At 46.0% G+C, this 18,000-nt stretch overlaps 1 protein-coding gene across 6 annotated transcripts in view; it reads right to left on the reverse strand.

Annotated features, from left to right (window-relative positions):
* The window catches only part of MAPK8IP3 (mitogen-activated protein kinase 8 interacting protein 3), a 729,083-nt gene that overhangs the window by 42,653 nt on the left and 668,430 nt on the right, over nt 1-18,000 (reverse strand). For all 6 annotated transcript variants that reach the window (XM_069210571.1, XM_069210567.1, XM_069210566.1 and 3 more), the window contains one exon: nt 4,296-4,436. In XM_069210571.1, coding sequence (XP_069066672.1) covers nt 4,296-4,436 — 141 coding nt within the window. The remainder of the gene's footprint in view (nt 1-4,295; nt 4,437-18,000) is intronic.

The raw sequence follows: 18,000 nt of genomic DNA on the forward strand, positions 1-18,000 counted from the left end.
CTCTCACCTCCCTGTGGCAAAAGATGCATATACTGAGCATGGACTCCTCAACACAGATGATGGGAGCATCCCCGGCACCCACCTCTTTGGCTCCCCTCACTAAGGCCTACATGGACAACTTCCTCAGTGAACTGCGAACCAAGATCGGCTCTATCAAAGCAGAATTTAAATCCTGCATACACAAAATCAAATGCAACATTGATTGCCTGGGCGAGAGAGCCAACAAGATAGAACAGACCTTAGACTCAAAGATGGAAGACCTGGATGCCCTCTACCTCAGGGAGATAAAAAAATTGACCTCCCTCTGAAGCCCAAGGATATGGAAAACTGCATCCACAGGACCAACCTTCACATCGGGGCATTTCCGATGAATGGAGAGTCCAGATATCATGTCCTTCATTGCGTATCTGTTGCATGCTATCCAGGAAGATCCTGACGCCTCTCCTCCCATGATGGACAGAGCACACAGAATTGCGGGGATGCCTGGGTGCACTGTTCTCCCACCAGACACCCTTGCATGAGTACACTTTTATGTAAAAAATGAGGACATCCTGCAGACCTCACGGAAAAAGGCTGATCTGGTATACAAGGGGCATACAGTTCAATTGTTCCAGGATCTTGCACCGTCCACCCTGTGGCGCCGCAGGGACTTTCACCCAGTTACAAATAAGCTCCGTGATCTCAATATCCACTATCAATGGGGCCACCCCTTCACCCTCATCTTTGAGTGGGAGGGTAAGCGAAGAACATTCAGCCAACCTCCGGGGGAGTGAGCCTGTCCCCACCTGGCACCCCAGACTGGCAGATGCAATGACCCTTCTGGTCTACAGTGCCCTCCCAGAGTGCCTCTGAGCAAAGCAGGGATCGCCAGACAGGTGTAGCCAAGAAGGATATTATTCAGCACATGAGGAACCAGGAGACTTCTCCAATGCCTCCAACCTTGGCAGCTGACTTCTCATGATAAGCCATACCCACCACTACTCCCTCACGAGAGAGGCTATCAGCTACTATTTACAGCACACCAGATCACACACCCATGGCTGGCCCAGACACTTGCGGATGGACGACTTCACCGGTGGCCTGGTGCAAGGCACCCTCCCTTCATATTAATGGTCTCTTGTTCGGAGAAAGTGATGCCCAGCACTCTTGGCTGTCCCTTGCCAGCTGCGAGTGGAAATGCGGGCACCGCCAGCTTGACTTTGTGTTCTACCACTGGCCCTAATTATCCTGAGCCTTGGGGGTCTGATGGGCGCCAGACATACATTTACTGTCAGCCTGTCCCTCAAATCCAGAACCTTAGGGAGTGACTTCCCCTGGTCAGCCGACGTTGTCATGCACTGTCCCCATACACCTCTGGATCAACTGTTTAGGGCCAGTTGGCCTGATGTCATGGTTTTATTAGATGTGCACTTCTTCTTTTTTAGACTGCATGTCACCGTGAGGAAGCCCCTCCTCCCTTTTTCTGTTAATTCATCACTTCACTCATGCTAGGCTGGTTGAAACTGATCCTGAAGAGATCAAAGACCTGGAAAGCCAGGACCACATCGCCCGATCCTGGCGCACTAAAAATGCTGGTTAGCCCTCTTGCTGGGTCAATTGCGCTTGCACCACACCAACAAGGCAGAGTGTACATTCCTTGCGCTCAAACAAAGGTACTTTAAGGGGGGTAATAAAGTGGGGACTCTCCTGGCATGCAAGCTTCAGCAACAACGAGCCTGTGCTCACATCCCAGGAATCTATCCGACACTGGGTGTATGGGCCACCTCCGACAAAGCTAAGCAACAGGCCTTCCATGACTTCTACCAGGCTCTTTATACTAGCATGGAGGCCCCCCCCCCCAGATGCCATCACCAATTACTTGGTGGGGTGCCAGTGGGACCCACTAGACGCTTCCCACACTGACCTGCTTGAAATCCTGTCTCTTCGGAAGAGCTCCAGAAGGCCCTGAGCCTGACAGCCTGCCTGGCAGCTACCATTCAACAAATGGAGGATATAGTGGGGACACCCTTTGGTGGACATGTCCTCAAGGATGCGTTATTTGCAGATGACCTTCTACTGACTTTCACTCAGCCAGAGAAATCCCTACCAGCACTGGTCCATGCACTCCAAGCTTTTGAGGTAGTCTCTGGCTTCAAGATCAAGGTGACCAAGTCTCAGGTTCTGAACTTAACCATCCCCCTAGCAGACCTCCCGCCAGTCCAATCCCTCAAGCCTTCCCAGTGGGCCCCTAGTTCCATCCAGTAACTAGGTCTCGCCTCACTCCAACCTTAGTGATGTGGTTGAGGGCCAATTGGCCCGAGTGTCGAAAATCCATCTTGAAAACCCGCGGGAGACCCATCCAGGTTTCTTGGTTGGGATGCTTGAATGCAGTCAAGATGTCAATTTTGCACTGTATGCATCTCCTTACGGATTATTGTGATGACCTGTATTTGTGTTTCTTGCAAAATTATAACATTTAAAAAAAAGAGATGTCCCTTTTGACAAAAATACTGTAGCTCTTCCAATGCCTCCCCACACCCATTCCGCAAGACGAGGTCCTGTGCCCCAACGGGACATCCGCTCCTTTCTTTGAGGTGGAGGGAGCACCCTTGCTTCTCTAACACAGTACTGATGCTCCCTCATACCAGGGAGAGTTGGATGCCCTAACATCCTTGAATATTATTGGGCGGCACACCTGCATTTCACCTGAGAGTGGATAGTACGTCAAAGCGACAAGCACTGGTTGCATATGGACCATGTTGTTCTCTGCTGCCCGCCGCTGGGACTTAGCGTGGCTTCTCAGACATATGAGACAGTGCCTACCTTTCCTTTTCTACAAAAACTGTCCTAGAAATTTGGGACAAATTGCGGTAAAATGTGGGCTCACTTCCCTTCTTTCACCCAACGCCCCTGCGCAATCCTGACTTCTCACCCACGCTGCAACCCTATTCTTGAGAGAGGGTGATTGCCATATGCATAGGGACCTCTTTGAGGGAGAATTCTTTAAGACGTTCGAACAATGTCCCCTGGAGGTCTGACTTCCTGAGTCCACCAGCTTACAATATTATCAGCTTTGCCACTGGGCTCTCATACCATCCAGTGCACAAGAGGGGGCCACCCGCAAATTGACAGTGACGAGGCCTTGGTTAGGTACTTCAGTGGGTCTTGCGGGCTTATCCTGCGCACATATCTGGTCCACCAGCACTCCACCCACACCCCTGCTAATCACAATGGCATGCAGACATTGGAGACAAACTGCCCACAAAGCAATGGGAGTGCTTAGGGTGCGAAAACCAGTGGATCATGAAAATCATATCCCAACGGGAAATGGCATTTAAGGTTATGGCACGCTGTAACCTCACTCTTACTCGACTCCACACTATCTTTCCCTCAACCTGTCCCTTTTGTTGGCGCTGCTCCTCGTTGCCGGGGGATTCTATACATATATGGTGGTCATGCCACGGCATTACTACCTTCTGGAAAGAAATCCTCAGCCACATTAAGGGGACCACAGGCTACCTGATCCCAGATTCAGACTCGACTGTGCTACTTGGCATCTGACCCCAATTCTGTACAAGCCATGACTCATGCGGAGTGGCACTTGATCTCCCATATTATTGCACTACATTGGAAATAACCTGCCTCCCCACTCACACCCATATTGTTAACACGTCTACGGGAATTCCTAGCCATGGAACTGTTGTACTACAGAATAGCCCATACAGGGGGGACAGTTACCCGCATTTGGCATCCTCTTATACAATACTTCTTCTGATTGGAATACACATGCTTTACACTTCCTAGACTTAAAGCTCTCCAGCTCTTCAACTGATCCTCGCCTCTTTTTCAGGACCCCAGTCATCCACCCTTCCCTCACCTTCCACCAAATCCCTTTTACTGGATTATAGTGGCTTTGCTGCGTTCAAGGCGTTAAGGCTTTTGTTGTTGTCTCCTAACTATAAAACTTCAAAAAAGAGATGTTTTGCAAAACGTAATTTCAGGCAGGACTACTTGCCTTTCCAAGGTATTGTTGGTATGTATTAACGCCCTAAATGGTGTATACTAGCACCATATATGGGTTAGTGGAGGCACTTGCCTATTTTCACACACGCCAAGGGTACCACATCACCATGCCATCTACTAGAGCACCGAATCACCTGTCTCTAAACAACCCTTTTGGGTTGCCTTTCCTTCGAGATAAACGGGTTCAAAGTCAAGAAGGTAGCAGGATACTTTTTTGTGTAAATTAGTTCATGAATCTTCATCAGATAAAAGTAAATGTTTTATTTATCAAAAGCGGAAAATAAAGAACTTACCAATACGGAAGTCAATGTAACCTTCACCACCACTCAGGACCAGGACATTCCTCAACTTCTGCTCCTCTGTTTCTGCAGTTGTACTAGGGGTTTCAGAGGGGCTGTCTAGAACACTTCCATTCAAGGTTGCTAGGACATTTCCTGCAAATGGAGAAATAACATTTTAAAGTCGTACACTTTTTCTGACTACTCCATTACCTGAGCCCCTGCATAGATGTGTGGGTTAACTACAAAAAGATGAATTGCACCAAACACGTACCTTTAAACACCATAATATCAAAACCAAAAAACTCCATTAAACTCCATAGTATCACAACAAATTGGTCATATAGCTCTGATCAATTCAGTGGCGACAAATGAAGGCACGTTATGCATGATATGTTAAGCAACAAGTCAAGAGCTAAATATATTTTATACGCAGCATTACACATGCTCCCTTTAAAATAAGGGGTATACTCAAAAGCAGCAACTGCATTGGTGAATAAAAACTGTGAAGATGCTTAGAGATGGGTGGAGAACATCTCCTGAATGACATCTACAAATGATAAGTCTATATATATCTATATTTTTTCTTTTTCATATATGTATATAAATATATATATATATTTTTTTTTAAAAAATATATATATATGTATATATATATATATATACAATAATAATTATGGCTCTCGGTTTTATGGTATTTATTTTTTGAACATTTTTTGAACATTTCGGTCTATATTTATCTATATTTATTTTTTGGCTATCCTACTGGTATTTATCCTTATTAATTGTGTGAACCGATGAGGTGATTACTCGTATATTTACATATTTATTTAAAGGATAATGGTGCACTCATACTTTGATGCCTGTCAGGTTTTAGCACATTATATAGAGCTAAAAATAATAACATAATAAACCTCCAGTAGAAAAAACTGGAGTAATAGCACAAATACATGCTGAGATGTGCAGTCATTTAAGCAAATCTCACTGAGGTCTGTAATTCCCCATGCTGCAAATATGTACCGCTATTGGCCTGAAAGTCATTAATCTCAGCATGGAGAGTCAGTCAAAAGAAGCTTAATTATCTGTATTTTTCTGCTTTTAAAAATAAATACAGACAGGAAACACGATGTTTTCTGTCTTTATTTATCTGTAAACATCATTAAAAACGGAAAACGGGGAGCCCTATTTATAATCCAGGTTGAACCATGGAAAATCCATAGGTTTTTCACTTTCAATGATATTTCATTCTTCTCAGTGAACGAGGTGACATAACCCACACTGTAGAATTGCCGCATGTCAAGAGAGCTGCAACTATACCTATAGTAGAGCAGACTAATTAGAGAGCGACCGATGCAACTAGGTCTCCGACCATTAAATAGACCATAATATGGCACACATGTCAATCACGCTGGGTGGGTCTTGGAAGGTGCTCTTTAACATCCATGATGCAAAGCATGCCAGTATTTTCTTCTCGTAGTTTCAGTAAATAGGCTTTGGTTTGCCCTCTGACAATATTTTTTCAGAATTCAGTGCAATGTGTTTTCAATTACGAGTGAAATATTTGTCATTATGTCTACAGCCCTAAACCGTCACCATTTCATTTGTCAAATGCATCATACTCCTACTTATCACTAAAGAAAACTGCAAATATTTTCCCACCACATTATTATAATTTAATTGTTAATGTCTTTACATTGTAAGCTTCCCTAAACTCTTATCCTAACGCTAAATGTAAAATGTCAATGCAAGTGATGGAAATCAAAATGTTAGGTGTCAGTGTAAAAATATGACATTAAAGGATGGGTAGACTGTTGGTTGGCAACTCTCTAACTTTAAAATTTTTCAAGTATGTGCCCTTTGCTTGAGCAGACTAGGACACCTAATAGAAAGAATAACCCTCTAAAATGTTATGAATTTGCACCCAGTGCTAAATTAACCTGCATTAACCTGAAGTAACCTGCATTCCATCGGATTTTATTGGCCCTATAAGTATGTGTAACTTTAAATTATACCAATAAGATAGTCTACATGACACCTGCAATGATAGCCTGCAAAAAGAGAGACACGTCCTAAAATAATTGTTTAACAAGGTGAGCGCAACCTCATCATCTCCATTATTTTTATCCTCAATTTTAATCGGAATTTTTAATGTATCACAAATTAAATATGTAATTGAAGAGTGGCACATGCGGGATGGATGGCCGAACATATACTTTTCTTTAGGACAGGCCTGCCTGGCTAATGCCCATGAGCAATGACCAGTGGAATTTGCACGGCATGGCCTTCAGCCATATCCTCCATCCAATCCCCCACGTCCCAGAACCTGCAGGTGCCCTTCTGACATGCCTATAGAGGGCTCAGGGGCTTTGTCCAGCCCTTGCAACCAGTACACATTGTATTGCCAAAGGCTAAGCATTACAGTGTTGGTCACATCCTATAGCCAGTTCTCCTACTCCTAATTCCATCTAGGCATGACCTGTTCAGAGACACTGTGTGCCCGGGTACATGCTGTGAGTAGCTTTCTGACACCAGGCCCAAGGCATGGCTCTTGGCCATGTCCTTTGGCAGCCATTGTTGCTTTCTTGCTTATGAATAATTATCTGTCAGAATCAAGGGGCATAATGCATATTTCATAACCCAACCTATATAGTTCTGCCCCTTAGTTAGTTAGTACACAACTTTCCAAAACCAAGCTTAGGAAGATATATATGTATATTTTTAGATTATTTTCTAAGGTTATGTATATGCCACCAATGATTCAGGCATTAATTGAGATGCTTTTCCTTGTATTGTATTAGTAAATGTTTGTGTGGTATGTGCTAGTGTAACGGCAGACTTTGAGTAAATAATACATTTCATGTCATTCTTTGGTTTAAAGTTGTAGTATAAAACTACTTGTGTTGGATTTTCTAACCACAATTCCCCACATGACAGACCGGATCTGGAACTTTTCCATAGTAGTGCTACTGTGTGTCCAGGAGTAGCATTGTGCAGCTCTGCTCTGGCTCCATACGACCCTGGAAGTGATGAAGCAGAGCTGCATATTAGCTTCACCCCTGCACGCTGACATCAGTTCTTTTCTTTCCACACCTTATGGCACGGATTCGGAGCTCTGCTCTCGTTTTTGTCAGATTTCAGAAAACTAAACTGTCAAGGAAGCAACGTCCCCACCAAATATAACAGGTTTCAAGCAGTGCCACGACTGCAGAAAGTACATGCCGGTCACAGATCCGCATGAGGTGCGTCTTTGGTGTCTGGGTTCAGGACACACTCTAAGCCATGTGATTGGTGTGCCTTTATGCATCTTGGACCGGGATCTCTAAGTTCCAAGTCACTGAACACAAGAAGAAGCCGAGACCCTCATGTACGCCCCTGTTATGCTCCCAGCCTGCGTCCTGATCTTGCTCCCCAACTCTGCACTTTAAGTCCTCTGGTAAGTCGAAGTTCAAATCTAACTGTAAGCATTAGAAAACGAAACAAGACTCAACACTATCCCGCTACTTTCACTCCAAGGACTTGAAGTCAGGGCATAACAATGTAGGTTGCAAATCTTCAAGATCTCTGGCCAATCTGTAGTTTTTCTTGTGCCATCATCGACCCTGTAACAAGTTAATAGCTTCAAATAGCGCATGTTTAGAATTTCTGGTACACTTCTTGGCCCCCCCAAAGGCCTACGGTCAGTTTACTGCTAGTAGGTTCCTCTACAGCACCATCTCTCCTCTTGGGATCTGTTACCAGGCCTATACCGACTCTGGTAAAGACTAACTCCTTGATTCATGCCATTTCCCACCATGCTGGGACAGTGCCAGAGGATGGCCTGATACTGACACCGATGTCTGACTTTGGCATTGAGCTCAACTGATATTGCGATGTGAGATCACATTAGCACAACCAGACATTATGTGCCTCTTGTGTGTTGCAACTACAAACAGAGGCTCCATTTTCTGTTTGGTTCTAACTCTGATACCATGCCACAGCAGGGGGCACCCCAAGATGTTAATGATGGGGATGGCTTCCTTGCCCCTCATTGTACTGATGAGGCCTTACACATGGATTTACAGAAGGCCAGTGGACTTGACACTTTTCTCTAAAGATAAGAGTTTGACTCACCACTTAGGCCTCCAGTGGAAGAAAGTGCCTTGTTTGCAGCTGTGTCCTGGAAGGCAGCTGAGAGATTAGAATTATAGCTAACCCCCACTGAAACCAAAACAAATGTTCTAACTGAAGTTCTTCAGCCTTGGCCAGCGACATGCCTCATTTTAATAATGCTGCAACAAACACATTGATAGCAACTGGGTTGAAGCGTGTTCTTATCCGCCTGTGAATTGGCAGTGGCCAGCCGTCACAGACCAGCACCTGGTAGCCTGAGGCTCTTAACTAGCACCCCAACTCAGGAAGTCATATTGTTCTGACCTCCACCAGTAAAGTTATTCCGAGGTCATGTCTGACTACTCCACAGGATAGGGAATTGAAGAAAATTGATGCCTTCTGCAAATGTATATTTTCTTCAAAAAGTCTAGGATTATGGTCTGTAACTGCAGTTTGTCTGCTAGACTACTACACTCATGCTCCATTAATATGGCCAGCAAGAACCTGCCAGTAGTTCCATAAGACCTAGGGTGCCCAAACAATACATGACTGACAGAATGCAGCAAAATATGATCCATAATGGCCTGGATTCTACAGATAGCCTTTTAGGGTGTTGGGCACCAGGTTTGTCCTTCATAGACACGTGTGAATGCTGGCCACCGGGTCCTCAGTAATGGACATGCTTTTTGATGAATACCGCCTGTCACGTTTTACTCGTCGCTTACGGCTCGGGCCAACTGGAACTGCAGAGTGGTCTCGATCCTTGTAGGTTCTGCCTTGACCAAGGTAAGGGTGGCCCTTTCTGGTAGCCTTGGTGCTGCTGACAATGGGACTTCAAAAGGCAGTCCATGCCCTCCAGAAGGAGTCCCAGAGGAAAAACCCAAAGAGAAAAAACCTCTATGACTGGAACTCCCTGGAACAGAGAATAAGCACAAGAAAAAGGTAAGTCTTCCAAGAAAAAGAAAACAATAACTGGAAGAAACTGGAACAGGCGAGGAAAAAGGCTGGAGAAAAAACAACCGGAGTGATATCACCACCAAAGGAAGTGTTGCAGCGCAAGGAAAGCAAGAATCCCACTCCTTATATACCCTAAAACAGGAAGTGACATACAGGAAGGTAAAAGACGCCATGTTGGATTGGGATAGGATTATAGGAGAAAATAGATGAAGATGCCATTTTAGAAAAGGAACCTAATGCATGCAGGGAAAGAGGTAGAAGAAGGACATGCTGGGAGAAAGAAGAACATGGCTTCTATTTGGAAGAATGGAGGAAAGAAGAAAAGGAGAAAGTAGAGAAAAAAAGACAAAGAGAAACAACAGGTAAGTGAGGGATGGGCGCCCACTTCTAATTTCAAGGGCGTGCCGCGCCCTGAACTCGCCGAGGCCCGATGCCCAATCTAGGGCCTGGAGCGAGATGAGGCAGGAAAAAGGGTCTGCGGCAAGCCCTGTGGCCAAGAAAACGAACCGTGGCCCCAGCCGCGTCCCGAGCCAATCTTCCTGCTCAGGCCGCGGCACGACACCGCCTCTTTGGAGGCACACTTTGACAATAGCATATATACTCCTCAAGGTGATTAACTCCCCTCAAGTAGATCCCATATCACAACAGAAGGTTTAGGGGTTATTCTAGAGGGTTTGCATATAGACAGGGCCAACCTCCCCAACCACTGATGAGGCAGAGACCCTACTCTTTTTGAGTCCTTGGACATGGGGTCTGGCAGGAAACGTGTACCATCAGGGGCATCAGTTTTTCAACTCCTCCCTGGCTCAACAAATACCAGTCCATTTTAGTTGCCCGTAGCAGCAAATGCCAATCTGCTGTGGGTCAGTAGTCAAGAGTTCCTACGAGGTAAACAGCACAACAGTCCCTCCTAATAAAATGCCACCTAACAAGGTAGTGATGTAGCACGCTGTTGAGATGCAGCAGAGATGCTGCTGCTGAGGAGAGGGGAGGAGCAGGGAGCCACGTGGACTGCATCAGATACACAGTGTGGTGTTGAGGTGTGGGTCCAAGGAACGGGGCAGGGACAGGAGCGGAAAGCAGCCACAAGCAGCAACTGCTATTGATCCTGGTGAGCGGGATCTTTCCGCCCCAGAAAGAGCTTCAGGAGGGGCGCAGGAAGAGTTGTGGTAGGTTACGGTGAGGGCGGGTGCATTGCAGGTGTGCTGTCAATCCCGCTCACGCTGCCTGCACCTTGTCTAAAGCACGCTCACTGCCTCTCCGGCTCATTACATCCCATTATAGTGACCCTTAGCCCCACAGCTCACCACAGGCAAGGTGCCCTCCCTGCTTGCTGATGCTCCTCTGTTCTCCACCTCTTACAACAATCAAGCCCACTGCAACCTGCTGCAGCCCAGGTCCCTTCGTTGCTGCTGCTTGTCTGCTCGCCAACCCCCCCCCCCCAACAACAATAACAAATAGCAGCCACAAAAGCTGACAAAGAACAAGAGTGAGGGGAGGTTCTTGAGACCAGTAATAAGCACCAACAAGCAGGCACCAACTAGACAAAATATAAAAGAAGCCTTTGAAACTACACAGTTAATTAAGGTAGCTCCAGGAGGGACTCCAGGGGGAGCTAAACAATAAGGAGACTCGAGTGCGCTGCAGGGAACCACAGAGGTAAAAGGGGCGCCTGGAATCACAGTACGGCAAGTAATACAGGCTTAGGCCTTGTATATGGTCGAGCACCAGGTTTGCAGAAGTGGCCCTACAAGGTTAGGGTGCAGCTTGTGTCCTGAGTGCGCTCTCCCCCCTGCACTCGGGCCCAATCTGTGAATTCTGGAGCACTCAGCATGCGTGGGAGTCCCACAACCATTCGCAGTCTCTCCATCACTTAGAACTGCTATATGAATGAGTTCTCTGGCCTCTAATTCTCCCCCTAAAGCCACCAAGAACAAGATCACAAGGTAAAAGGCAGAAGGGCCACCCAAACACTAGTGCATGCTCGTGACCCTCCCCTGCTCGGACCGGACAAGACCCCCCCATCAAACGGGGTATGGTGGCGCACCACGACCAGAAAAGCAACACTGGTCTTTAATAATAACCTTGCTTCACACACCCAGGGCCCCCCAACCTCAAGGACACCGCAATCATAACCTAAGCATCTAAGTATCCAAATTGGTGCCTGTGTTTGGCAACTACCCTCACAGTGTGTCCCTGCGAGGCCTCTGCGTACTCGTGCCCCCCTCCTGGTCATTTCTTTGGAACTCTGCATATAGAGAGGCGAGTGCCGGTGCTGTACATGAGCCTTCAATTTGCCAAGACCTAAAGCACAAGGAAGAACCAGTGGTTAAAAGGCTTCCCAGAGGCGACAGCACAATTCAATAATTCCACAGACACCTAAGAGAAAGAGAACACGAAATGCCACATTAACGCAGTTGCGGGTGCGCCAACGCCCTCATAAGATGGCCAAAAGACAAAAGGACAAGGGACCAGATGTATGTAAAAAGTGGTGTGCGATTCCCTAATAGCATATCTTTGCGATTCGCTATTAGGAAATCACAAACTGGGATGGTGCAGTGTGTTTGACATTGTTTGAGATGTCCAAATGGGTTGCAAGAGACCTGCTTCATTAAAATTCATGAGGTAGGTCGCAATTTGCAAACCATTTGGGAATGGCTCCAATCATAGGAATTAGGGGCCTGCTAGGGGCAGCAGATCACCATGTCTGTGATTGCCTTTAAATAAAGCAGTCTTTTTTGTGTAATGCAGCCTGTTTCCCTCAAAGGAAAATGGGGTGCATTACAAAAAGAAAACTAAAAGTTTTCTTTTCATTTTTGAAGAGTAGGCAGTGGTCCGTGGGACCACTGCCCGCTCGTCAAAAATGTTTGCAGTCACATTGGCAAATGGGTTACCACTAACTTGAGGTTGGTAGTAATGGAGAATGTTTTGCGACCGCATTTTCCGTCGCAAAACATTCTTTCATGGCCCTTCCTAATAGCCAGTCACAATCCCTATTTTGTGAGTCTGTAATAAGTTACTGACACGCAAAATAGGGATGGTACATGGCCAGAAGCCTTTTACTGGTCACAAACGGCCCAAATGGCCGTTTTGCAACTGTCAAAACTGCATCATACATCTGGCCTAAGATGTTTTATCTCAGCAAAGAGGGACAGGGAACACCCTGAGTATCACCCAAAACTGTACTAAGCAACAAACCGACTCCAATAGCAGGCACTCCTACACAGCTCCATGCTTGGGTTGGGGGTGGTAGCACACAAGCAAAACGCAAGAACGATATTCGAGGCTATCTGGGCCCGACTGCCAAGGTGAGCCAACTCGCTCTACCCCAGGAATCCCCAAGCTTGGATCAGTACTCCTGTGGAGGAAAAAATGCACAATATTATGATGCTCATCGTAGTACTGCAGTTAAAGTATCATAGTTTCGCAGGGAAAGAGTGAACAAGTACAACTGACACCCAGAGGAGCATATGGGTGACACCGATTATCACTATGATAAGTGGTGGGGGAGAGAAACCTGAATGAGAACCTTTGGCAAAGCCACCCTAGGCTCAGGTTGTAGAGCTTTCAAAAAAAGGAAAGACAAAAAAATACTCCAGTGGTGCTGGAGATTCTAGTGAAACAGGACAGCCAAACCTCACCACCACCCCCACGTCCAGCTTCGCTTGCGGAAAACATAAAAAGGCTAACATAAAACGCACACTAGCGGTGCCAGGGGCCCAAGAATATCTCCACATACAACCACTGCATAACCCAGCCATGATCACTTGCTCACCATGTGCTAGTGACACAGAGGAGATTTTAGCCCAGGAGTGAGTACAGGACAGTTTAGAGGCAGGCACAGATACGTCCCAGGCAACGTCATTCCCACTAGACACCATAGTGTAAAACACTGTCATTGAGACAATCCAAATAAGGGAGCAAGGGCAGAGATGCTCGCCAGCCAGTTGGTGCTCAAGCTTCTCCAGGTCATGCTTCATACATCAAAAAAACAAAGCTTCAACAATCAAATATGACAGGGAGGAAGAACGCCTTCCCTCATCCCTATCTTATGACACCTTAATAAACATCAAAAAGGCACTGAAATTGATGGTCAATGTAGCACTTCTCCACGCTGAAAAACTTGACGTCCAAATAAGTATATTACAGTCTGTGGCATCTTTAATCACAAGAATCTACAGCAAGCTGGAACCCCCTGAACAGCTTAATAATTAGAGCGCAAGAATCAGCACAGCTGACTCAAAGGCACGACTCAATGCCACTGTAGCCCAATTATAAAGAAACTAGAATCGTAGCCTGAAATTATGAGTACCTTGATTGAGGACTTGAAGAACGAAACTAGGGGCCCAGCTGTCAGAAATGATCCGTCTCTGCAAAAAGCTTCAATTTCTCGGTCAGGGCAAGCAGGCTGCCCTCAGCAAGACTAACTCGGGAGGCCAAAAAGCTAAAAACGTTAGGGCCAACCAATAGCCAAGCAACTCCCTACCGAACTAACCAACTGTCAACACTGGCAGCCACTTGCGTGGCTCAGCGGGAGCATCTGCAGGATCAAAAACACGGAGAGGAGCACTCTACCAATGAATCCAAAGCCCCAAGTATTGGTGCTAATGATCAGGCTATGGGATGCTACCCCTATCAAGGAAAAACAAGAAAAAAATGAAAAAACTGTATAAAAGCAGCAAAACTATAGAAGTGAATGATCTGCACTGTCTCCAGACTGATAGCAAGGACCCAAAGGGAAAAACTGATAGTCATGTAACAAACCTAAATAGTTCCGCCAATTGCAGCCACCAAAATAACAACAACGAGGAGGTGGACACCCTTACTACAAACCTCTCTAATATGAAAAGTAAAGAAATGCTAAGACTACCTCAACAAACAGGAAACCCGCCCGAATCACAACACAGCTGCAAAAAACACACTATTAAATGCAACACGGCAAATGCGCCTGAAAAGCCCTCAGTGTGGACATAAACAGCAGCTATCCAAGCGGATACAAGTGGTGTAAAAGCAATTAATCAACACAACATGGAGAACAGGAGGCTAGGGTAATGCTCTGGCACCACACCAATGCCCTGGAGTAACTCCCATGAGACCATCCCCACAAGGCGGCCCTACTGAGCCATTACCGCAGAACATCAGCAGGTATAGCTCCCTGGACCAGGATCGCAACGAGGAAGCCATTAGACCGCCCCTCAAATCAGCTGAATGACAGGATGCAGCGCAGTACAACGACCAGGCATCCGTGAATTCTTGTGATCTTAAGATCATACTATACCCGAGTTCGCTTTGCAAGGGAAGTGGGACATTCTTAACAGAGGGAATGTCATGAAGCTTTGTGCCCATATTGCAGAACTGGAAAATATTACCTATGCCGATATCGATGGAGTGGCCTTCCTTCCACCAGATATCGGGGAGATACATGAGCGCATCCAAATAACCTTCACTGATAAGTGCTCTAAGAAGGAACAAAAAGCACTTAGAAAACTGGGGAATACAAGTCACAGAAGTGGCCCCTCTGAAATATCCTGCTTTTCTAACAGAGAAGCATAATGGCCCAAATGAATTCCTTTTGCCAAGGGAAGGGAAACAATTACAAGGCATGTTTATGACCAGATCTATCTAAGGGACACCAAAGACGGAATCAGACTTCCACCAAGCACAGAAGGGAATCTACGAATAACAAACAAAAAAGGGGGTGCCCGTTATTGCGTCATGCAAGCACTGAGATCCTTGGATTGGGCGTGGCTCCCAAACATTCTCAGTTCCCAACCCTAGCCCTTGACAAATCTCAACCAAGCAACAAGCCCTAGCTTGAAAATCAGCTCAGGAAACTGATGACTATATTTTTAGCAGACTTTCACTGGCAAAGACTAGCAGTGTAAGAACTGGGGTAACTACTATTATTTTAGGGTGTATCTACCTCCATAGAGCAAAAGTAGGAAGACAGGCAACAATAGCTACACTGTTTCCTATTTTGAAAGATCTATCAGCCTTACACCCAGCTGATATGTGGGTCGTGATGGAAAATTATTTTAACGCAAACCTTATGCCTATAGCGTCAAACACCCCATTCGTGGCCCTGGATGTTCAAATATGTACCATACCCTGATTAATACGCAACTCCAAGGAGCTGAAAATTAGGGAATTATCCTGGCCTCCTTTCTAAACCAACTAGGCCAGTGCTCACTAAATGGGAGATTTAGCACAGACTGGCCCGCAGCTTACACTCACAACTCCTGCTTCAGAATGGCTACCCTGGACTACATCTGGGTGTCGTTGGCTTATTTGCGATATATTACCAGGTTCGTCATGACCCCTTCCTTTGCCAGTGACCACGCAATTCTTACCTGTGAATCCCGGGCCTCATGGCCGACCCACCCCAAAACATGTCCCCTCAGCATCCAGGAACAGCTTGAGCCCATCAAGAAAATAAAGTGGTCAACTGTGAATCAAGAGAAGCAAGAGTAAATTGTGGAGCTCTTCTTGGAAACGACCTGGCGAGCAAGCTGGGAAACTATAACTGCAAATCTCTGGGAGTCCCTGCCTGACCACCTAAGAAAAAACCTAGACTGCTTGGGTGAGACAGAAATTGGCAAGTTGTCTGTAAAGTCTAACTCAGCAGTCAATATTAAATATCAAAAAACAATATTAAAACGTAGCCTAAATAAAGCCTTGTGAAACTTACCAAGGACATGGAGGCTAACAAACAGCTGTAGTCCCCGTCGCTATTGTTTGCCCAGAATATAGAAAAGCCCTCTATGTGCAAAGGAGGGAAGAGGAAGCTCAGAGGTGGGTCGACTCATATGAGGTAATATAATCAATGGACCAGAGGAAATGTTGGCTATTGTCAACAAATGCTTCAAACCAGATCACCAGGAGACTGTCATCAACATTGCCCTTGGGGAATGGGAAATCTATATTTACCTCTTTATATGGACCCCACAGTGGCCTACAGCCTGCCCAAACCGCCAGAGAAGAGCAACACACCCACAATGCACCCTGATCCAGACTGTGAGGACACGCTACTAATAACTTCGGCTCAAGTAGCACTAGCCATCAAGTCAATGCTAGCAGGCGGCGTGCTGGCACCAATGGCATCCCAGCCGCAGAATTAAAGTGGACCCTTTCTTGATGGGCCGCAGTGATGGCACCTTTGTTCCAGGAATACTGACTAGGAAGAAGTATTCCTGAGACATGGAAGGGTTCACTTCTGGTCCCGATCCACAAAAAAGGATTGCGATCTTGCTTGGGGAATTACCGATTGTTCGCACTACTGAACATCGAAAGGAAGTATTACACCCACATATTAAACGAAGAACTCCAAGCCTTAGCAGAACAAAGGAAGTTAATCTTCCATCTCAAACTGGCTTCCAAAGGGGCTACCATATTGAGGACAATCTTATTTGCATCTCTAATCTGACTGAAGCCACAATAGTAAAAAAGGGAAGGGCCCTATATGCATGGTTCATTGACTTCCAGACTGCATTTGACATTGTGTCACGGCCAAAATGTTGGCTGAAACGTGGCACCTGAGGCTCCCCTCAAAATGTACTAAGAGCAATTATCACCCTTTACTCTGACATCAGGGTAAAGATAAGGGTCAGCACTGGATGGGCCACCACATGTAAAATTCGGACAGAAAAAGGGTGAAGCAAATCTGTATACTGGCACCACTCCTATTTAATCTGTACCTGACTGGCCTTCCAGACCATCTGGCACCAGTGAGGGTATTTCTACCTAAAATGTCCGGCCTTGAAATCCAATTACTCCACTATGCAGACGATATGGTCCTTTTAGATCAAACACCCATTGGCCTCCGGAGACTCTTCACAGTGCTAACTGCCTATTGCAAGGCCAACTGGCTGAAAGTAAACACAATGAAAACAAAAGTGATGATAATCTCCTGGAAGTTGGTAAAAAAGGGGTCATCAAGAGAAAAGTGATTGGGGTAGTGATCACCTATAAATACTTGGGAGTCTGGCTGGGTCACAGAGGCCGTTTAGCAGTACACATTACCGCCCAATTCCGTAGAATGGGCCTTTTGCAAAGTAAGAAAATCAAAGAAGACTCAAGATTTATCCTAATTCTTGAAGGGAATAGGATGTAAATTCCTCCCTACTATGGCCTAAGGTCACTGAACTTCAGAGACAGATTGGCCAACTGGCAGGATAGAGCACAGTCATCTTGATTTCAAAGAGTATTCTTGTTTCTAAATTGCATTTCACATGCCCAAAGTGGTCTAGAGTTCGGGCCTCGTAGCAATGGTTACTTAAAGACAAGTTCCTAGCTTATAGCCTGAAAGCCAAGCAGGCGCAGGTGCAGGAGCGCATGCTGAAAAGCTCAATCTGGGAACTATTAAGTTGCCTGGCAACAAACTGGCACAAGTTTTTAAACACGCTTGGAAGTTCTAGAAGCACGCGCAATCTGCACAAGTGGACTGCTGGTACCCGTGATGACTAAGCCGTTGATCAAACAGGCTAGGCTAGTATCGGCAGATCATGATGCACAAGCCGTGAAAAAATTCGGGCATGGTAGTCTGGTTTCAGTGCTTTATGAGCCAGGGTCCCTTCCATTTTACCTTTCCCTGCCCCACAAACTAATCCAATGGCAGTTAAAAGGGTTGTGCTCCTGGTTAGTCCAGCTGAACTCCTATTGGTAAGGAGCAGAGAAA

This window comes from Pleurodeles waltl, chromosome 10, assembly GCF_031143425.1.
Source record: "Pleurodeles waltl isolate 20211129_DDA chromosome 10, aPleWal1.hap1.20221129, whole genome shotgun sequence".
Taxonomy (NCBI): Eukaryota; Metazoa; Chordata; class Amphibia; order Caudata; family Salamandridae; genus Pleurodeles; species Pleurodeles waltl.